Source organism: Thunnus thynnus, chromosome 5 (assembly GCF_963924715.1).
Source record: "Thunnus thynnus chromosome 5, fThuThy2.1, whole genome shotgun sequence".
NCBI classification, from domain to species: Eukaryota; Metazoa; Chordata; class Actinopteri; order Scombriformes; family Scombridae; genus Thunnus; species Thunnus thynnus.
In genome coordinates, this window is record NC_089521.1 from 17,298,035 (window position 1) to 17,314,251 (window position 16,217).

Here is a 16,217-nt window from a genome sequence, read left to right on the forward strand (position 1 = left end):
GAGCAAACATTAACTTGTAAATGTAAATGAAAAAACATGATGTCCTGTCACTGCACACTGCTCGGTATTATTTGTATGTATGACATGTTGCCAGCAAAGCACCACCCTTACTATCTTGACTAACAGGATTATATGCTTCAAGAAGATTATTATAATTAAAATCTTTTGTCAAAAATGATCTACATGCTAATCTAACGCAGCATTGCTGTATTCCCCACCAAACACTTCTCTTACATTCATTTCTAATACAAAAGTAAAATAAATCTTTAATACTCTCTATTGTATATGTATAATGTTTTAAATAACATGTTTCCTGATTGAGAGATAGAAAATGCAACTTCGTGTCTCTCTCTGTGTCTTCCAGTCTGTGGTCCGAGTATCGACATCAGAAATGAGATTAGCGAGTTCAAGCGGCTGGAGAACTGCACGGTGGTGGAGGGCTACCTGCAGATCCTCCTCATCAACGACAAGACCAACAACATCCACCAGGAGGTCTTCCGCTCCCTCAGCTTCCCAAAGCTGACCGTAATCACCGACTACCTGCTGCTGTTTCGTGTTTCGGGCCTGGACAGCCTCAGTGTGCTCTTCCCAAACCTGAGTGTCATCCGCGGGCGCAATCTCTTCTACAACTACGCCCTGGTGATCTACGAGATGACCAGCCTGAAGGATATCGGCCTGTACAACCTGAGGAACATCACCCGGGGAGCCATCCGGATTGAAAAGAACCCTGAGCTCTGCTACCTGGACTCAGTGGACTGGTCTCTTATTATGGATTCTGAGTTCAACAACAATATTATCAGTGGGAATAAGAAGGCCAAGGAGTGTGACAACCTTTGCCCGGGCATCATGGAGGATAACCCTCTGTGTCGACAGACAACGTTCAGTAACAAACAAGAGTATCGCTGCTGGACCTCCAACCAGTGTCAGAAAGGTAACCTGAATTCTATGCTGTTTTATTTTATCCTCTATCCCAACAGAGAAATGCGGAGAATGTTTTAAATTGGATGTTTGCTAAATTAAATTTAATAGCGGAAATGTTTGTGCGATATTTTGTGATACAAGTACAGTAAGTGCAGATGTGTCTTTGATCTACGTAGGTGGTTTCCAGTCTCACAAACATTCTGAAATTGTGCATTTCTTCACCAGTGAACAAATCCCATGAATCTATGCAGTGTTTTTCCTTCATTTCCGTCAGGCTGCAGGATTGTCCACGGGCCAGTGCAAACATTTCCTCTCTGTTCATTATAGAGACCTTGTCTTTAGATCAGGCTATTTGTGGAGTGAGGGATGGCTGCAATATAGAGCACCAGGTATTAGAAAGGCATACTCAGTTGAGGTTAAAGTTGCCTCTGCCAAGAAATGAGCTAGTCTACCTGTCTGGACCATGTCAGTTAAATATTTGCCTTAGGGACTTTTTGCAATTCATGAAAAGGGGTATATTGAAGAATCTGGGGGAGGGTCATCCTTGTTTAACTTTGGCCCCGTAGGGTCATGCATTTTTTAAAACAGTTCAGAGGAGGGTCATATCATATATATATATATTATAATCTCAATCTTCAGGTTTGAATAAATTCAGTTTTGTGTATTTGTCGCCTCTGTTCAGTTTGTCTCAGTAATCAGTGCAGCATTTGAAGTGAGGGTAGCAGCACGTGGCAACATAACATATCTTCACTGCTCTTTTTCTCTCAGATTTCAGAGTGAGAGATGGCGTGTGCTTTTTGATTAGAAATTGGGATAAGCTGTCATCTTCAAAACTACTGTAGAAGGCAATTTGAGGCTTTGTAATATACTTGCACAGCTGGTTTGACACAAACAGACTTGGAGAGCACTGATCTGTCGATGAGACTTTTGATGAAAATGTTATGTTGCTTTTTGACCATTATGGTTTTGTATCATGTTTCTCACACATATCATTTTTCATGCAGTTATTTTGTAATTATCAAGCTTTCTAGTTGCTTTCTCAGGCCTTGCATGGATTATTTTTAACATTTTTCTCTATGGTGCAAGAGGGTAGGGTCATGAATCATTTTTCAAGGTTTCAGGCAGGGTCACATACATTTTTCTTCAGATACAAAAGGGCCATTGATGTTTTTATTAGAAGTTCAGATTCCTTCACAGATAGCACACAACACACAGTGCCTTTCTGAACAGTTGAAACAGCAATTACAATAATTCAGAAAAGGTAGCTAACACAAATACAAATCACTTCAGCTCAGTCTGCATTTATAAAAGCACATTTATAGCACTCACATTATATGTGGATAACCATGTTAACACAACGAAAGAGAGATCAGTGCTGTAGAGTTTATGGTTTAGTGTGAGGAGATTTGTTGACTGTGGTTCTTTATCTTTTTGCTGCTTCGTTGTGCTTTGTTTATGTGCTGGTCAGAGGGTGATGTCAGTGCCACAGCTTCAGCGTTGTGCATTTTTTCTCCTTTATTTGTTTATTTTGCATAGACCATCAGCACGCTGTGGTACTTGAGAGCGACTGGTGGTTTGTGTTTCTCTCCTTCTGGAGTCTGACTATCCATACCACACCCCATCTCAATGTTGAATCAAAGATATACAGATAAATGTTTTTCTTGGTGAAAAGATTGAGGTCAAACTTTCTGCTCACTGTGAGCTTCTCTGCCCTCTCATCTGTGTGAAATAATGGTGGGAAAATGCTCCCCCAGCCCTTTTCTATTGAAGACCTGTGTACAGCTCCCATGGTCTACTGGGAGACTCAAACACCACCCTCCTCCAACCCCCGGGGACCCTCAGAACAAATAGTGGTAATCAAGCTTGCGTGCTTTCCCTAGTGACCACCTCTGCTTCTCTAGAACAGCTCTGATGTTTACTGTTTTGCCTCGGTTTATTCGTGAACGTGTTGACCTCCCTGAGTTCCCTGCATAATGTTATTGATTGCTTGATCCATATGCAATTATAAATTATGTTCAAACAACGAAACATATTCAAAAAAAGGACATTTTCTTCTTTACAAAATGCTACATTTTGAAAGGTACAGTCATCTGTGGTGTCGGATAAAAATCTAGCGATGACCTTTAAGTCACGTCTGTTCTTCCCACAAGAGATACTATGTAGTGTTATGTTGTAAAGCGCTCTGTTGTTCTGTCACGTCGCACTTGAGAGGCAGCGCAGGAGTATTGTTTGAACCAGTTCACTTCTCTCTGAGGCCCAGGCCGAGGTCAGGGTGAATGCATTCATCTAGAGGGCCTTGAGGTCTCAAGGCTGCAGATAAAGGCTTCGGGGAGTGACACAGTGGAAAAAAAGGAGGAGTTACTGAAGCAATAATAGGACAGAAAGAAGCTTGGTGATAGTAGCAACAGAGCAGGTCTGTGGTGTCTGTTAATGTTGCAAGCTTGATGCACAGATAACATTTCTAACCCTGTCTCTGGTAGACTTAATGTGTCTACCTCTCTCCCCCCATTGCTTAAGATTCTTCTCTCCTCCCTCCACCCCTCTGCATAATTGCCTTGTTTTTCTCCAGTACAGATGTTCCTTCAAGGGCATGCAGTGGTTTTTTAGTCAATACGGTCCGGTCTCCTCTTTAATTACACTTCATGAGGAGGGAGTGCTGTCTGCCTAGCAGCCTCTGGGCCTTCTAGTTCCTCATGGAGCGACAACAAAACTCCTCTTTCCACACACTTATCCACTCACCAGATGCTGTTTCCCACAACAGTTTGGGGTGTGTGAATCAGCCCTCTCAGAGATGCCGGACAGATTAAGCCAGGTTAATGCTGTACTTGAGGCTGGGTGGAAGAGAGTGGGAGTGACTGTGTAGGGAAGTGGAGATTGGAGCATAGGTTCTGGGTGCTTTTTAGTGACAGGCAGTGATGCGTGGAGAGGCCCTGACTATGAAGGAGGAGGGGCACTGAGGGGAAATGTCAGACAAATGTCAAGTATACAAGCTCAACTGCAAGCTCTTGGAGGGTTGAAAAAAAAAAAAAAGCTCTCCTCCCCTTGTTTTTCATCCCTCCTCCTCCTCCTCCTCCTTCTTCGCCCCCCTCATGCTTCCTCGTAAATCCTCCCTGCCTTGCCTGCCGCTGCTTCGTACACATCTATCCGTTTCTTCCTCTCTAGCGCTCTCCCCTTCACTTAGCCTCAGCCTGGATCTCATCCCTGATTGTCCTTGTCAGCTGTTCTGCTGGTGTTTCCTCCTCTATTTTCACCTCACTCTTTTCTGCAGGGCTTATCAGGGGCTGTTAACAGCTCCGGCTGTCAGATACCTCTCCACTGTTTACTTGTTGGAGGCATTCTCTCATCACTGCAGTGGTGGCCAACTGGCTTGTTTGGTCAGGCCCTGGATCCTTTGACATCACACGCTGTTTGCTTTGAGTTTTGGGGATCCCGTGACTAAAAAGTGTCTGGCCTGCTTCAGATAGCCTCCTCAGGTCTCTGTGTTTGCTTCAGACAGGCTTGCCTTTAGCCCTGGAGTGAAGCCAAAGCTAGATAGACAAGAGGCTTTTACAATCAGGCAGACAAGCAGGAAGGCATTCTGCAGTGTCCAGGCCCAGTCTCAGGGCAGGTTTGTCTTCATAGCTCCACAGGGAGGCACACACTTTCACACCTGCTAGTCCTCACATAGCTCACATGTCTCCTCTATGTGATAGAATATTAACTTACAGTATCAGTAACAATATAGTAACTTCCTGCTACCTGATTTTAAGGAACATCATGTTCCAAGTGTTGTCTATTGATATTGATAGAAAAATATCAGAGATTAAGTTTTCCTCTGGAAGTTTAATGAAAGAAACTTTCACATACTGAAGCTGCTTTTGCTTTTTGAATCAGCGAAACTGAGTTGTAATTGGGTTGACAGTGATGTGGTGTCAGTTTGCATTTTTAGCGTCTGAGCTGCAGTGTTGTAAGGTGAAATTTGACGTAATGAGACCCGCTGTCCTGCTAAGCTACAGACAGGCTTTGCTCTGTGTGTCCTTGTACTGAACCCAGAAGAAACTCAGCAGTGCCGAAGCATTTTGGAGCCCTGGCAGTTAGGAGAGCTCTCCACTGACCCGAGAGACTGTTGCATTTAATAATGTTTACTCCCTCCTTGCCAGAGACCTACTTGATATCTCTGGTCTGAGTGCTCTGACCTAAGCCCACTTTACAGTGAGGGAACAGTTTTTTAGAGGATGCAACTATAGGGTAAGCAGGTTCAGACGGGTGGACAAAATCTTATACTGTAAATGTTCTACAGTTTTCTGTTTTTTGCAGTTTCTACTGTTTGATTACTTTTTTACAGGCAATATTCAAACTTTTCTCTGATTGCCAACAAATCCCATGAAAAGACCAAAACCAAGAAGTAATAATAGTCTATTCCATTTGTGGCACTCATACTTAATCCTGTTTGTTCTTACTAAGGGACAGTATGAAAATATATTAGAAAGTATAACAAAATAATGAAATTATAGCCACTCTTTTATTTTGAATTAAGACCTGCTTAATAAATGATTGCTAAAGCCACCAAATGAGCGACCTTGGAACAGGCTGCTGAATTTAATGGGACAAATATTAAAGCCCTGAGACAGAGACTGGACTGTTGTCCTCTGTATATGGCAAAGGAGGCCCTTTTTTAACCTGTGTTGCACACAAAAGCTTTTTGATTTAACTATTTGACTTTTTTAAACTCTGAGAACTTTGAGAATTTGTTGGCGACTGTGTTCAGCCATGGGTTTAGTGTGCCAGCAGATATTTACAGCAGCAGAACAGTGATCTACGATCGACTCAAAATTAACTACAGTACCCATGTAATGAAAGGAGCATGCCACTCGGTGCAATTGCGTAGCTCATTGATGTGTTTTTAACAGCTTGGTTTACATAAAAGGTCTGTGGCACTTAAGGTCTGTGGCACATAAGTATATCAGACTTTGGCTACACAGACAATACTAAGAAAAATAATAAAAACATAGAAAATCACCAGATTTATCCTTTAAAACAGGGCAAGTAATTGTTAACATATTTTTCTTTATTTCTATCTTCATTTTGGTTGTTTTTGTGGCTCTCTATGCTTATGTATTTAATCAAAAAATATATTGACAAGAAAATATAAACTAATCAGTGAGAAAACAGAATGTAAATCCTCCTTTTCTCTCTGAGGTGTTTGTAAATTGATTTCTAGAGCTTCTACATGGCTCATACTTCTTGTTGTCAAGATTAGCTGTAGAGAGATCGAACTCTGTAGAAATTATACTCTCTTTGTGCTGGTTGAGAGCTAGATTTATTGACACTTAAGGTATAAGGAATGTATGTTAAGCTAGATGGAATGAGACTGCCCCTTTAAGTATATAAGGTAGAAATTCCTGCTGGCTTAGTCATTGCAGTTGAGGGGATGAAGAGGGGGAATACACAGCTCAGGCTGTATTTGCAGACTACATGTGCTGGGCCTTACAGAAACTATTTGTTGGTAGAAAGAAGGAGCTAAACTGATAGTGATGGTATTGATGTGAGTTTGATCTGTTTCGTGTTTGTCTGAGGGTGTTGACAGGATGGGTTGAGTTCATATGATCATCTGCCAGTCCTTTTTGTTTAACAAACATCTCCAGTACTTGTCCCACAAATATGAGGAAGCTTTTAAATATTTAATGGCTTTCCAGAAGCTTATCAAAGTCCTGCGGTTATAGCGACAAGGAGCAGAAAAGGCTCAAATTCCAGTCTTGAGAGTCTGGTGCTTTCCTGGGGGCACAATCAGCAACCATGACTCAGTGACCATACATCCGTTGTTTCCACCCGGCATGAACTACTCGCCTGCGCTCTGCTCCATTTTGTGCAAAGCTTAGGCAGTGTGCCAGAGTTAATGCCGAAGAGATGGCACTCATGTCGATCAGACTCATTCACTCCTGCCATCCCACAACCACCAGACTAAAAGATGGAATAATCAGATCCATCATCTTCTCTGCTACTGTGCTCAGATTTTCTAACTGTTCAGCGAGGACCAATAAAGTGGGCTTGTGCGTAGTTAGTACCGAACACTTCTACACATTACTGGCCTCTGTATAGTGCAGACTTTGTAGGTAACTTTGGGAAGATGTATTCAACACGTGTGACACAGTCGTCCTGTCCAGTTAACTCCGGCACTGTGTGCGTGTGCATGCGTGCACGCCCTTGTCTCTATTATTTCCCCGGAGGACTGGGGACTATTGATTCACAGTGTTACAACTCGATGGTGTCATTGAAATAAATACATTCGAGAAAGCAGACAAAGCTCCCTTCAAGGCAGCCGTTTGTTCTCTTTGTGTTCTCAGATGCTTACTGTATGTCTTTTTAAACAGTTGTCCAAGAGAAGCCACAACAGGCTGTAAAGAGGGTTCTGTGTGTGTGTGTGTGTGTGTGTGTGTGTGTGTGTGTGTGTGTGTGTGTTAGAGAGAGAGTGGACACAACAGCTTCTCTTGTCATTCTTTTACTGCTGTTCCTTCAGTTGTGGTATTTACCTTCATGGAAAAGCTTTTTATCTTTGATTAGAGACATCAATTATCTACATATATATGATGATGCCATTATGACTGTGTCAGTATTGCATTGCTACAATATTACACATTTTATATATAGAGCAATATACACATACACATTTTAATTTCCAGATTTTAGTCAGTTCCTTTATCAGTAAATTAGTATTAAAAGAATAGTTTGCCATTTTGAAAAATATGCTTATTTGCTTGTTTATATCTGCCTGTTAAATATGGAGCTACAGCTAGGAGACGATTAGCTTAGCTTAGCATAAAGACTGGAAACAGGGAGAAACGGCAGACTATGCAATAGAGTTTAAGCTAGCACTCATTAACACATTTTTTTGTTTGTTTAATCTGTACATAAAACTGTGGTGGAAAAATGAGTTTGTGGTTTTATGTCACTCTACCCAAGAAATAGTCCAGCACATAACGTCCTGTAAAACCACAACCTGTCGTTTTCACTTTTCAGTTTTTGTACAGATTAAACAACGAGAGAACATATTAATTAGTGAGCTTTAGAGGTGTTGGTTAGCAGATTTTTTTACCTTTGGCCTGGCTAGCTGTTTCCCTCAGTTTCCAGTCTTTATACTAAGCTAAGCTAAGTGGCTGCTGGCTGTATTTTTATAGACAGAATAAAAAAGCAAATAAGCATATTTCTCCAAATGTCAAACTATTCCATGAATATAAATTTACTGTTATAGCAACTGACTAAAGTCTGGATGTTAAAATGTGTCTGTGTATAATTAAATACAGAAATGTAAAATATTGTAGCAATGCATTAGAGTGGTATCAATCATCTAATGTCATCTCAGCAATAAAGCAAATAAGCATACCCCCAAAATGTCTAACTGATCCTTTAAATCAAAAGTTTTAGTTTTTAGATTTTTCTTTTTCCTATTAACAAAAATCTAACAGCATTTTCATTACAAATATTGCTGTTAATCTAAATGTTGACAGCAAATTTCAGGACACTACACCTTTATGATTGCTTTTGTGTGTGTGTGTATGTGTTGGTCTGTTTTAATACATTTCATCGACATCCCTGCACCCTCCCTCCTTCTTCTCCCCTTCTCCTGGCCTTTGCCACATTTTCTCCCATCTAGGTCACATTCATAAATGTCATTCTCGGGAACTGTTAGCAGCCAATGTTAGTACATTCACCCAAAACAGAAACCTTCTTCACTCAGTACCCAGAACCTGAGCCCTCTTAAAGTAAGGGGGAAAACTCTGTTTGGTTACAAATAGTTTTTCTGCTCAATTGGTTTTATTGGTTGCCTTTGGACTTTGAGAGGCTTGGAGCACGAGTGGCAAGTGTGATTGGTCAGAATGGAATCCTTTTTGCCTCATGCTTTAATTTGTTTTGAGTTCCTCCCAAACGCAAAATTGTAACATATTATATTTGCCTCACTGCTTGAGCAGAGTGTGGTGAAACTCATGAAAAGCCACAGACACGTGTCGACTGCCATTGCTAACTTTTAATGTTACCAACAGTGTCTTTCTTGGTATAATTTCAATTTGATTGCAAGTAAGCAAAGTTCATTCATGATGACATGGTTATACAGTGTGTTATTGTCCATGTATGAACAGCAAGCCTTATTGTCCATTGATGGCCAGCGCTGAGTTTATCTGACTCCTGTCCTCTGTGGCCTACAAAGGACTCCTCTCAAAGCACTGACAGATTGGCCTCTTTTCCAAGGTTTCCTCTCATAGACTTGATTGACCAAAATAGGACCTGTGTGTCATGCTGCCTAGCCTCCAAAGAGACTGACTGACACACTTGCACTCACATCCAAACACACAGGCACTCATGCACACACACACACACACTTCGCCTCTCTCACGTGCCATCCCTCTTCGTTTACAAATTTTCCTCAACTCGTGCCCAGGTTGTGTGTGTGCCCACTGTGACTGTGCCTGCTGTGTTGGTTTGTGAATGTATGTGCGCCTGTGTAAGTGTCAGCCCAGTGTGTAGTGTGTTTCCAGCCCGCTTGATGCCTATTTGAGCCACCCAGTGCCTCTGGTGATAGACTGCCTGCTGACTTCTGGCTGTACAGCTTGGAAGCTGTGACTCATCCTTTGCTCTCACCACTCATTCATAAATCTGCGTGAATACTATAACTTCCTCTCCCTCTGACAGAGCGGTGGGGCCCCCCGGCTCTGTTGTAGGCTCCCCTCAGTCCTGCTCTAAATGGCAGGAAGGATGAGAGCTATCTCCTCCTCTTAGTGACGCCTCTTAGAGAGGTGAGAGAGATGAGCGCCCACGCCTGCTGCCTTTGCCTGCCCATGGCGCCTGAGCCGTCCCTCTGTCTGCCTCTATGCCTCTGTCTGCCTCTCTGCACGGCTTGTCCCGACTCTGTCCCTCCATATAGCGCAGGCCAGACCAGCCATTTACTCACTGCTGGGCTGGCTTGGCAGTGCTTCCTGTGAGATAATGTGCCATGCCTGCAAGTAAGCTCTGAGAGCACGGGTTAATTCCACAGAGGGAAAAAAAGAAATCTCCTGCTGACAAATTTCTCCTGCAGAGGTGAGGATGTACGCTGGCATACCACAGAGAGAGGAGAGTATCCTGCATTGCCAGAGTAGTTAGTCAGGTTTATTGAGGTCACAGAAACACTGCTCCTCTATTTTCTTCCCCTGTTATGTGTTGTAAGGAGGCGAGTGGCCGGGTGGGGGGGGGGGTTGATCTGATCCCTCTACCTTTCCCTCCACACATGGCTGAAACGTGTGTTTCTCTGAAAACAGATCCACTTCCCAAGTAGGGTATGGCGGTGTGTTTAGATGTGGGATGTGTCTTGTTTTTAAAGCTTTGTGACCGAGTGGTATGGCAGGTACACACTACGTTTGAATAGGGATACATCTTATATCAACAGGGGAAAAAGTATTTCACGATAACTATAAGGACGCATAACGATAAGGACAGTTATCGTATCCTGCAGCAGCTTAACTCAGGATGAGTCATGGAGCTAAAGGGTGTGTTGTGTGTGGATTTAGCGTGTGCACTATCTATAAAAGAGATATCATGCAGGCCTCAGCGTGCCAGCAGTGTTTTGCCGTCTGTTCTTTTTCTGAGCATGTGCACAATGAGGAGATGAAAGGGCGTCATAAAATTACAAAGGACATTTCATGAATTACACAGCTAAATGAAATGCCTCTGACAACCACACACTTCCCCTCAAACCCCTTTCTTCAATCTCCCTGTAAGCCAGCATGAAGATTGACGTTATATTAGTTCCAAACAAAGTTTTGATCATGTCAGCTCTTTACAAATCTTCCCCCATATAGCTTTCAGTGTCAACAATCCATAAAGCAGCCTGGCTTGTTTAATGTCATTAGTCTGCATTCTGTCAATGACTGAAAAATGACCTTGACCCTGTCTGGTGCCTCCCCTTCCTCTTTCTCCTCAGCTTGTTTGGGTGGGATCCCCAGGGCCCAGTGCAGTTGTCAGCACGCAGCCTAATGGGCACAGGTGGCTGGGGCTCCTCTGCCTTCTCCAGCCCTCTTGGCATTGCTCTCTTGGCAGGCCGGCAGCTCCTTGGCCGGCCGCCTCAATGGGCCACTCCAACACAGCAATCACCAGTTGGTGCTTTGTTAGCATCGGGGTGGCCCGGGATGAAATATGGCTCCTCCTGTAGAGAAATCCAGCAGCATGTGAAGTGCCGCCGATGAGCTATATAGGGACAGAACTCTGTGTATTTCTTCTTCCCTCAGACATGGATGTGAATGCAACTTCATTCATGTTGACTCACAAAGTGATGACATGTTGCTAGGTCATCCCTGGTTCCCTCATCACCGGCCAAAACGGAGCAGAGTCTGAGTAAAAGGAGGGGGACGGGGAGGTGGGTTTGGATGAAGAGAGATTGTACAGCTGTACTGCACCATGCAGCAGTCAGACAGCGGCTTGTTACTGTGTCAGATAAATATAGAGGTCTCTGGAGCTCCCCACTGCAGCTCTATCTCCGCCTGCTGCTTGGAGGGAGGGAAAGGCTGCGTCACCTGGGAGCTGCCACTATCCTCATTCATCCTCGCTAAATTGGCTTTAGACTCACAGGACATTAAAGATTATTGTGACTACAGTGGCAGATAGGGTAAGCTGAGGTGACAAGACAATTTTGTCACCGTTTTCCTGTAACCCCTCAAGGCGCTTACTGTATATGACAACACAGTGCCGACCCACGATGAGATCATCAGAGAGATTGTCATTTAGGCTAAGTGATGTGGTTGAATACATATAATGATGTCAATAAGAAGAATTTCCTGATATTGGTATTAAATAAAAAATGGCAAATGTATGACAAGTCTCATAAATATTAAATAATCAAATTGATAGTCAGGGCTATAAACTGTCAAAAACTCTTCAAATGTGTAAAACAAACATTTTGGTAACTAATTTTCTTTTCTTGTTTTTAAAGGGTCAGTTCACCCAAATGACAAAAAAAACCCAACAAAAAAACATTTTCTCACTTACCTCTAGTTACATCTAGCTGTGCAGATAGTTTTGGTTTTATGTACCCAGATTTTGAGATATCAGTTTCATTCACTTCCATTGTTTTGGGACAGAGGCAAATATCTCAAAGATGGTTATCTCAAAACCCAAACATATCTACCAGCCAAAACTGTCTACATGGCTACATTTGACTAGAGTCAAATAATATTCGTGACCTTGGAAACAGTAGTTTCAAAGAACACTTTCAACTCATTGTTCTCTTTCTAGCTTTTTCAGAGGCTCTGGAGTCTGGGTAGTTTTGTCAAATGTTTTTTTTAATTTTGGTGAACTGACTCTTTAACTTCAGCTTTTAATAAATAGTTTGGACAACATAATTTTGTTAAAACGATAACCTGACGTAATCATATCAGTTAATTTCGATGTAAGTTAAGGATGATAAGTGATGATACTGAGGATGGTACTGAGTCGTCACTAATTTAGGCCTACTGGATGTTCTGTATGTGTGACCTTCCCTGGTGATGACTCTGCTATTCAATGATGAGCTTGCTTACTGGCTTGAAGAACTCATTGACCCTAACTGTTTGCGTGTGTGTGTGTGTGTGTGTGTGTGTGTGTGTGTGTTTCGATACTATGCATCCTCCTATGGTAGCCTGGCTCCCCGGGTCTGCTGCTGATTTAGCAGAATGGATGGTTTGATGGGGGTGGAGGTGGAGGTGCTTTAGCACTCCTTTCATCTGTTCCATCCCCTTGTGTCTGATGAGAGCGCATTTTGTTGATAAGCGTCCAGCAGGCCCTTTGAAGTCCCAGTCTGGACTCGTCCCCCTTCAATCCAACGTCATCCCCCTACCACCCACTGCCATTAGCGCCTCAATTACAGAGACAAGGCTTGTGGGGCTTGTTTGCACTTGAGTGTGCATCAGGAATCGCCTCGCTCTCTCTGTGGCTGTCTGATAAACATGACAGACACTAGCCCACAGCCTGCATGTAAACGCCGCCCATTCTCATTCATATTTTATTACTCACACTCATTTACTCAGCACAGCCTCTCCTCTCTGGGCCCACGCCATGGCCAACAGCTTGCTTTTTGTTCTGTTACACCTCTCAGTTAAAAATGCCATGACTTGCCGTTGATGAGTAAGTCAAAATTCGCCATTCCACCATACGAAAAAGAAAAATACGTGAGTCAACAGTGTATTTGTTTTGGTCTCAGTCTCAGTCATTCCCGGCAGTTAGACACTGTTCTGTGCTATATGTACTGTTGTTAGCACTTTTCCAGACCAGACATGTACTTGCTTGTAAAAAGCTTGTTTTTGCATTCCACCTACCTCCCTGCATAATATATGGTATTATCTTCCAACCCTTTTCTTTCCTTCTCCCTTCCTCCTCCCGTGTGTGGGGTAATGACACTGATGCTCCTGTGTAGGAAAGCCCCTGGAGTTTCATCCAGCTTTGACTTTCTCTGTTGTTTTCTCAGCCGGTAACAGAGGGACTGCAGAGTTTTCTGTTTATCTGCTGTTTATACTCATAGCTGCAGTATGGATGCATATTGAAAATATCTGTTTTCAGTGGCCAGGAATGATGCCGTAGTGTGGTATGGAGGCAGAAACATAGAAAAAGAGTTCCAAATTTAAATGCATGAAAACGTAGTTCTTTCTGTACAAGAAAATAGCAAAATGCACTTTTTCATACATCCAAATGTTACATTGGTGGAGGTCTTTTTCCGTAACCTTCAGTTAAAGTTAAGAAAACAAGGAAGTCTTTTGTTCCTTTCCTTTTGTTCATGCTGTTTGTATAAGGCAGAACTTTTGTTGCTATTGCCTTTATTTCCTGTCTATTTTGTTTACTGTACGGGGTGGAGAGTTATTTATTTTTCTCCTTTGTCTCGTTTCAGTGCAGCAAACTAACTTCCTATTTAGGAATAACACAATAGCTGAATTTTAATCTGAATGGTTGTTTTGAAATATTTACATTCCAGACATGCTTTTAACATTTTTCTGTTTATAAAGCTTTATCCAAATCGGATTGGAGTTCATAACTCTGTTTGAGAGCTCAAACACAAAAGACCAGTTTTCACCACGATAGCATGACCTTTAGTCAGCAGCAATTTTTTAAGGGAATAAAAATAACTCAATATACTTACTGTTACTTACTTAAATTGATATACTGCACATTTAAATGTCAAAACGTAATCATTCATCCTGAAAATGAATCAATGCCAGGGAGGTGTATCGGGAAAGATGAGTCATTGCCTCACGGCATGTGTATGGCATGTACTCTATGTACTGTATGTATGTGTCTGCATGCTTGTAGCGTTCTCAGACACAAAGTGGTTTTTGTCCAAGGAACTGTGGCATTGTGACCCTAATGTTGTCAGTCATTCATCCGCACTGCAGAATACAGTTTCCTCAGGCTCAAATTCATTTAATGTATTTTTCTCCATCTACTTCTGCTCCAAAGCTTTTTTCAAATGAGTGGTTAATTTTGTTTACATCAAAATCATTAAGGAGTGCCATTAGCTTGCCAGAAAGCCAGTGGTCCAAGTCCAAAGACCATTTGAGATGTGCCACACAAATGGACACTTGTAACAAATGATCATCATTAGATTGAACGTGAATAAAACCCCCACTTTAATATATTTTATTGTTAATTTATTAGAGCATGTTCACTCATTCTGTGCTACTCTCTCATGCCATGTCTTTGCTTAAAAAGTTGTTTTTTTATTTCAGAGACAAAGAATGTGAGATGATTTCCATCTTAACCAAGCACACACAAGCCCACAGACTGTATAACATCGAGTATGCATGTTTACATGTATTGACAGAAACATACAAACACAACTGACCCATAACAGGCGTTGAGAGTTTTGGACATGTGTGGTCCATTATGAAAGTTGGTGGAAGGTGATCCAGTGACAGTTGACTAGACAGAGGGCTTAGCCTGAGTCTAAACAGAGAACAGATGACATCCACAAGCCCGATATGTCCGTGTGTGGTGGTAGCTGCCTAAAGCATCACATCACAACAAGCTCTGTTCATAGCTCAGGGGAATTGAGATAGATCCACCTCACTGTTCATGCTACACAGTCTGCACAATAATAATTCACTTTAAGTTCAAGCACTTAAAAAATCTAGAAAAGCCTGTAGTGATTGGAAAATTGCAGAGACTATTGCACTTTTGATACATTTCCCCAGATATATTGTGCTGCATTTTGCTGATATGTTGTAATTTTTAGCCTTCAGTCTGTTTATATCTGCTCTGTGCTGAAGAGTTCTTCTCCTTTTTGGATTTTAGGGAGTAATGTCATGTAAGTGGATGCTACAGTATGTACTATCTACTTCTGTTTAATGAAACACTACATCTGCATGTGAGTTCATTTAGTGGTATCCACGCTTTCACATGTAGTCAAGCCGGAAGCAGGCACAAAGTGGATAAACACTAAAATTAAATTAAATTAAATTAAATAAGCAGGTTATGCTGGTTTTTGACAGGTTTCACATCCTTTGTACATTGCAGTAATTGAAGACAAATGTGCCTCAATTCCGCCATTTCACATTTGACATTTTTTCTCATTTGGAGCATATTACTAAGTTTACTCTATCAGCTGACCCTCACCTTACTGTAGTCTGCTTCTCTGACACACTATGACTTTGTATGTATATGACAGCAATAGAAAGAGAGAGTGTAGGGAGGGAAGAGAGCGTGAGGCAGACTTCATTTTATCACTGAGGTGTGGAAGGGTCTGTGAATTGCAGCATTAGCGCCGGAGAATCCATAACTCATCTTGAAGTACGGCGATGAGAGCGGTGGGGTTCAGTGGGAGCACTTCTTTGAATCATTATGGATTATGGCTGAAAACGTGAACCCTGGCTGGCAGATTCATGTGATGTAAGAAGCAGGATTCCTCTCCATGTGCTTAAGGACAGTCTTGGGTGTACAGACTGAGTGGATGAGTCAGATTGTGAGCCGCTCTGGATTGGCACCACTGGCATGACTGGCACATAGAAGAGCAATTAGATATGCTGGACTGTGGCCTACTCTCTGTAGCCATGGTATTATTAGCATTCTGTGCCTCTGGAGGCCTCCTGGTCATAAAAACAACCCAGCTGCCCCTCGGCCTGGTTAGGGGCTGAGGTACCATATAGAATCACAGACCTGGAATGCTCTTGAAGTTTTTTACACCTTGTGGCACACTGGCCAGTGTTTTAATTAAGTGAAAGCCTAAAGTGGCTGGTGTAATTACACAAGCATGTTGGCTGAAGTAAAAGAAATATTTCAGACCACCAGGGATGCTTTTGACTGTGACCTTTTCCAGTCACTGCCTCTGC

The 16,217-nt window shown here is 42.3% G+C and overlaps 1 protein-coding gene across 1 annotated transcript in view; it reads left to right on the plus strand.

Annotated features, from left to right (window-relative positions):
* Positions 1–16,217, plus strand: part of igf1ra (insulin-like growth factor 1a receptor) — an 84,180-nt gene that overhangs the window by 16,063 nt on the left and 51,900 nt on the right. Inside the window, exon 2 of the mRNA XM_067589681.1 lies at positions 365–931. Within this exon, the coding sequence (XP_067445782.1) occupies positions 365–931 (567 nt within the window). The remainder of the gene's footprint in view (positions 1–364; positions 932–16,217) is intronic.